The 6,346-nt window shown below is 43.1% G+C and overlaps 1 protein-coding gene across 1 annotated transcript in view; it reads right to left on the reverse strand.

Moving 5' to 3' along the window:
- ENPEP (glutamyl aminopeptidase) overlaps positions 1-5,663 on the reverse strand; it is an 82,674-nt gene extending 77,011 nt beyond the window's left edge. Inside the window, exon 1 of the mRNA XM_019417638.2 lies at positions 4,764-5,663. Coding sequence (XP_019273183.2) covers positions 4,764-5,392 — 629 coding nt within the window. The 5' untranslated portion in view covers positions 5,393-5,663. The remainder of the gene's footprint in view (positions 1-4,763) is intronic.
- Positions 5,664-6,346: the final 683 nt, after the last annotated feature.

The following is a 6,346-nucleotide window of genomic DNA, read 5'->3' on the forward strand; positions in this document are numbered from 1 at the left end:
TGTCCTGAATAATTATAATGCCAGGCAAATGTGCTGAGCTAAACCATTTTTCCGTAGGGGCCTCTCTCTATGTCATGTTAATAAGTCACTTACTAGACCAGCACATTAAAAATACAATTCTGTGTAGCTTATTAATTCACAAAAGGGAAGAAATCCCTCTGACTTCTCAGAGTACATCAGATCAAGGTGACTTTAGAGAAAGCTGGAGGAAGAGGAGGTGAGATGCAAGTCACAGACCAGTTCACTCTGAATCTACTTAAAAAAAATTTTACTTGATTACCTCATATATCATCTGGCATCTCCAATGAAGACTCTCAGGCTATGTTCAGCAATTTAGTAACTTAAACCAGCAAAATAAATGGCAAGATCTGTGTGAAAAACTTCAACAAAGGCCTTCTGATGGAGACGAGGCAGCCACAATTGCTAAGAGGCTGGGCAGACTAAGGAAGGGACTGCAGAATTAAATAGGGGAGCTGATTAGTGCAAGACAATCCATCTAGATTATTCAGACTCCAACATATTTTCATGGTGGTTTGAACGAACCAGTATTTTTTAAATGTATCATGGTTTAGCTTTGCTTTCTTTTTTATTTATTTATTTAGTTTTGAGAGAGAGAGAGAGAGGGAGAGAGAGAGCGAGCACACAAGTGAGGGAGAGGCAGAGAGAGAGAGAGACAGAGACACAGAATTTGAAGCAGGCTCCAGGCTCTGAGCCGTCAGAGCAAACACCGGTGCAGGGCTCGAACTCGTGAACCGTGAGATCATGACCTGAGCCTAAGTCAGATACTTAACCAACTGAGCCACCCCAGACACCGCACCAGTTAATTATTTAAATGTATTTTCCAGTTGCTTTTTTTCTATGTAGAAGACATTCAAGGTCAAGTAAAATTTGTTTCCTTGCTTCCAAAATAAAGGAAATTACCATGTCTCCTGCAACAGGCAACAAGACCAAAAATAGATATATTGTTTATTGATAATAGGTATACTGATAGCTCAACATATCAGTCTAAGAATATAATGAACAAACTGACCTACAACTAAAACTTCAAGACTAAACCTACAAATGAGTACACATCTCCATGCATGTGCAAATATATCACACACACACACACACACACACACACACACACACACACTTAACTAGAACCATCTCACTGGTTTCTTTCTTTCTTTTTTTAATGTTTACTCACTTTTGAAAGATAGAGACAGAGCACGAGCAGGGGAGAGGCAGAGAGAGAGGGAGACACAGAATTTGAAGCAGTCTCCAGGTTCTGAGCTGTCAGCACAGAGCCTGACGCGGGGCTCGAACTCATGAACCATAAGATCATGACCTGAGCCGAAGTCAGACACTCAACTGACTGAGCCACACAGGCACCCCTCACTGGTTTCTGTTTTGCCATGTTTTCACATTAATTCCTAATCTTTCTCATAAGCCCTAACCTTGTGCTTCAGACTTATGTATCCAAATGCCTATTGGACATGTCTTCCTAGATGTCTGATAGGCATCTGACAACTAAGTCATGACCTTCCCCCCCAAACCAGGTTCTACCATTCTATTTCCAGTATCAGTTAAAGGTGTGAGCTATCAGATCAGACATCTGTGGCATATTGTACACATAACTAACTCACCTCTTTCTCACAGTCAAGCAGTCTTCAAAGCCTGACCATGTCACCTCCAAACGATTTTCTCCACTGTGTCCTCTTCTGTCTGTGCTGAAGTCACTGTTCTACCTGATCCCCATCTTCTCTCTCCTGGATCACTGCAAGATCTCCCATGTGCCCCCACAGGGACTTAACTCTTTCCCTCACCATCCACCTAAATAGCTGCTAGTTAATTTTTCCTACATGCCTGCCATTAGCTAGCCTTTCTTTCCCACACCCCGCAATGAAATTTCCAGAGTTATGTCCAGCTCACCTCTTCATCTAAACCTCTCCTACAAGCTAATTTCTTTTCCTCACTCTGCTTTTCTCACTTGTGCCTTTCCTTTATCTGCTTTTATGTTCTTGCTTGCCTCTGCCTTTTGACATCCCACCATTATATCAGAATTCAGCTTCAATCCTAGCAATGCCGTAAATACCCAGAAAACCCAAACTAGCCTCCATCTGTCCCTCTTGTAAATTCTAATTCCTGCTAATTCCAATGATTCTCAGTCCTTGAAATATGAAGACTGCAGTCCTAAGTTAAAAAAATTTCTTTTACCAATTCCTCTTCCTTTTGAGGAGATGGGGAGAAAAGGAACCCAGAAAAAATGTCCGTCCTGACTGAGTGGGAAGACAGAGAGGTTACTGGTAGACGTTGGACTACATAACGGGAAAAGGGCTCTGGCTACGCAGCATGTCCCAGCATGTGCCAGAGGACAATAGTCATGTGAGAGCCTACATAAAAATGCTTCTTTATATTCATTAATATCGAAGTACTCACAGTGTGCTAGACAGTGAACAAGAGAGGGACAGCTCTCAGGGACCCACAGAAGATTTCACAGCCTCACACAGTTGGGAAACTGCATACTCCAGAGATTCATGGCAGTCTCTAGAGATTCATAATGTATGTTATTATATAAAAGTCTCTCAGAAGTTCCATCATTAAAAAAAAAAAAAAAAGGAAACACATTTTTTTTTTGTATTTAGTATTATTGCCCAAACTAATTTGGCCACAGAATCCCTCCCCTGATTTTGTTCTGGAAATATCTGTTAATATCCTGTTCAACTAGAACTCTGTGGAACAGCAAGCTGGGAAATGCTGTGTAAGAGTAGCTCAAACACCAAGAAGGAAATGCTGACCCTTAGAGAGAAGAAAACAGTATACACTTTGGAGACGAGAGTAGAAGGCAACTCTGTTTGGAACAGAACAACTGGAAATGCTACACAACACAGTGAGAGGGTGGCGGGTATTAGCGGTATGCACAGAAAAACATTCCAAAGGTTCTGACCCTTTTAAAAGTAGTTTCTTCCGATCACAAGGAACAGACCAGAAAGTAGGAAAAAGTGACTTTTAAGTTTCTCAAACTTTCTTCTCCTAAGCCTCACTATAGCTCTGTCCCCAGCAAGATGACAGGTGGGTATTAATGCCAGGGAGCTCTAAACTGACTCTACCTTCTTCTCCAACTCTCCTCTTGCCTCTGAATCTGAGGGAAAGCAGCCCAGACAGTTGGTTCCTCTCTGTGACATTCAAGTTCAAGTCCTGGTTGTATATGCAGAAATCAGGAAATTTTGGTTGCTACTGAGCACACTCGTGTTGAGTTTGCGTTGTGGTGGCAACGATAATATCCCAATGATAATATGCAACAGCCAGTACTCAGTCCTGGAATTTAATTTTACAATAAGACAGAAGAGGCAGAAAATACCACTGGACTGTATACTTAAAAAGCGTACTGCTATGATGGTATTTTAAATTGCATGTGCATCAAATATCATGCAGCTCGCTCTATAATATGAAAGAAAGGTGCTGCTCCCAATGAACTCACTCCTGCGTCCTTATATGGACACTGTGGATGAGAACCCCTATAGGCCTGCGTTGTCAAAATGTTATGTAGAGGCTGGAATAAAAAAATGTATGGACTTTCCTCATACGCTTGAAATATTTCAAAGCAAGATAAACCAAAAAGGGGTCCATTTAGCCTAACTAAGGCTCCTGAGTACGTGCCAGAACTGTTCCCAAACCATGTATGCAGTGAAGAACTGGCGGCATCCTGTGTAATGTGATAGCGTCAACTACTACTGATAAAAGCAGACAACCTTGGGCTCCCAATCCTCCCTGAGAACCTGAGCCCCCCTATCTCGCCAATCTTGTCAAGAATCCATGTAAGCAAGGTCAAAGCAGTTTCAAGTTCAGTGATACCTCGGTACAGCTTTCCTTCCTGATGCAAGGGCCACACCCACAGAGTGAAGGGTTTTTTTAATTCATTGAGAGAGTTTATGCCTTTAACATAGTTCTGGTAATAGCATCTGATTGATTGTCAAGGCAAGTAACCATCTTTGCTAAACACGGAAATGTACAAATACGTATATTAATTACTTAATATATTTTTATGTCTTTAATTACTTAATATAGCTTTTATATTGCAATATATCGTTTATGGAGCATTACCATTGCATACTGCATGATGGACAATAAGCCCAAAGATTTATCCATGTGCTGCCACTAATGGGTGGACTCAGTGAGTGTTTATTAAAAATTTATCAGTGAAACATGGTTCTGGCCATTATAAAACAAAGACATAATCCTGCCTTCCTTCCTAGATACAGACACAGAGACAATTCCACGGATTCTACATACTCTTTCAACATCTTTTCTCCAAAAAAAATACTCAAGATTATAATTGACATTTACTGACTTTCACTTGAATTTAGTGTAATATATTTTTTAAAGTTCAGTTTAAAATCACTGTCCTACAGCCCAAGACTAATGGCAGTGAAATTTGCCAAACACGTGTGTTTTAAAAATCTGAGGTAGTTTCTGTAGATAGTTTCTGCATTCTGACAGGATGCAGTACATTATAATTTCTCCCGATGAAATAAAAGAGTTACACTGATTTTTTTGAACTCCATGCAGCTCACTCAATACTTTCAAGTTTTAGGACAGCCTTTGAAAATACAGCAGGGCATGGGTTTTTGTCTCCCAGGCGAACAGGCAGAATTGAAACCAAGTTTAGAAAACAATCAGACCAACGAAACAATTAAAAAGTGGAAAGTGAAAAGGAAAGGAAAAGAAATGAAAAACAAATAGGCGAGCCGAGGCTAAAGGAAGCAAAAGTTAATATTTACTTGATCTGTCCGTTCTCCACGTAAGTCGTTCTGTAAAACCCCACGAGCGAGCCGTTCAGCCAGCCGGCGAACTCCATGGTCAGGAGGTAGACATCCTGGCCACTGCTGGGGGCAAGCTCCTCTCCCGCCTCCACCACCACGTACTCCTGCTTTTTGTACTCGAAGCACCGCCTGACTTGCACCTGCTCCCCCGAGGGCCTCCTCAGCTGCGGGAGCTGGGTGAGCCTGGTCTCCCGCAGGTGCAGCCACAGGTGCCGGGTGGGCGCGCTCACTTTGATGGAGATGGTCACGCTGCCTGTGTACGTGTCCTCCTCCAGCAGGGGCTTCACCTGCAGGTCGTAGTGCACTGGATTGATGAAGTCCGGCAGCCTGAAGTTTTTCCAGTCTCCACTTTCATCTTCGCTGTCAGGGCAGACCCCCTGGTCCTGTGGCGGGCTCTCGGTGGAAGGAGAGTGGGAAGGAGCCGGAGCTGTGCCCTGCCCAGCGTCCCCGGTGGAGTGATTCGACCTGGTCAAGCCCACGGAAAGTCCTACTATTAATCCTACCCCCACCACCACCGCACAGATAATAGCCACATGTTTCGTTTTAATGCAGTATCTCTTGGAGGCCTCTTCCTCCGCAAAGTTCATTTTTGTTTCCAAAGTCAAATATTGCACATAAAAGGATGTTAAATTTAACTAACTAACGTCAGCTGACTTCCTTTTTAAATTGTTAGGAATTCCCTGGCTTGGCAGCCTGTGTTCCTTTTTCCCACACCCCTCTCTGACAGCCTTGCGTCTTTCCTCTCCCCTCACGTTCCCCACCGGCCACTGAAGGATGAAGGCGGAAACCAGGGGGTGGGATAAGGGCTCCAGAAGACAGGCTGAGCTGGAGGAAGAAGACTGTCACAGCTCCCCTTATAAACGAGGCATCCCCACCCCACCCCTCCTGCTCAGGAGTGAGTTAAATATAAAGTAGGGCTTAGCTTATCAGGGAGCGGGAGGATGAGTCTTTGCCAAAGCTCTGTCAGCAGCTTTCAGAGAGAGGGCGTATGGAAAAAGAAGTGTGCTTACGATAGGAAAACTCAACCTTTGCTACTGGGTCTATGGCTTCTTCCTGTTGTGCTCACAGTCTCTCTCTCCTCACCAGAGGGCTTCTTGAATTTCAGCTCTTTAATCAGGTAGTTTGCCAAAGAAGCTGTTTTCTTTTCGGTCCCCCCCCCCCCCCCCCCCCCCCCCCGCCACCTCATGTTAGGAAAACATTCAGACTCTGCCTTTACCGGAGTCATATCCTGGGCTTGCATGTTCAAAACGATACCTAAATTCAAGGACCACTTAGGTGGTCAGTAACTATTTGTTAAATTTCTGGGTTAACAAAGCATAGCCAAGTTGCCTGAAATCAGTTCAGTATAATGCTGGATAGAAGGAGGGAGGGGAACACGAAATCAGCCAAAGCAGTACTGCAGCTGAAAAGCATAACAAGAAGTAAAAATAATAATAATAATAGTAAATAAAATAAAAAGGAAAGGATTGAAAGGACAGAATGACAAGGAAGATAAACTTGTTAAGTTAGATAGCTAAACTGGTGTAGATAAACTCCTCTCT

This window comes from Panthera pardus, unplaced genomic scaffold (genome assembly GCF_024362965.1).
Source record: "Panthera pardus isolate Hobbes unplaced genomic scaffold, ASM2436296v1 HiC_scaffold_13, whole genome shotgun sequence".
NCBI classification, from domain to species: domain Eukaryota; kingdom Metazoa; phylum Chordata; class Mammalia; order Carnivora; family Felidae; genus Panthera; species Panthera pardus.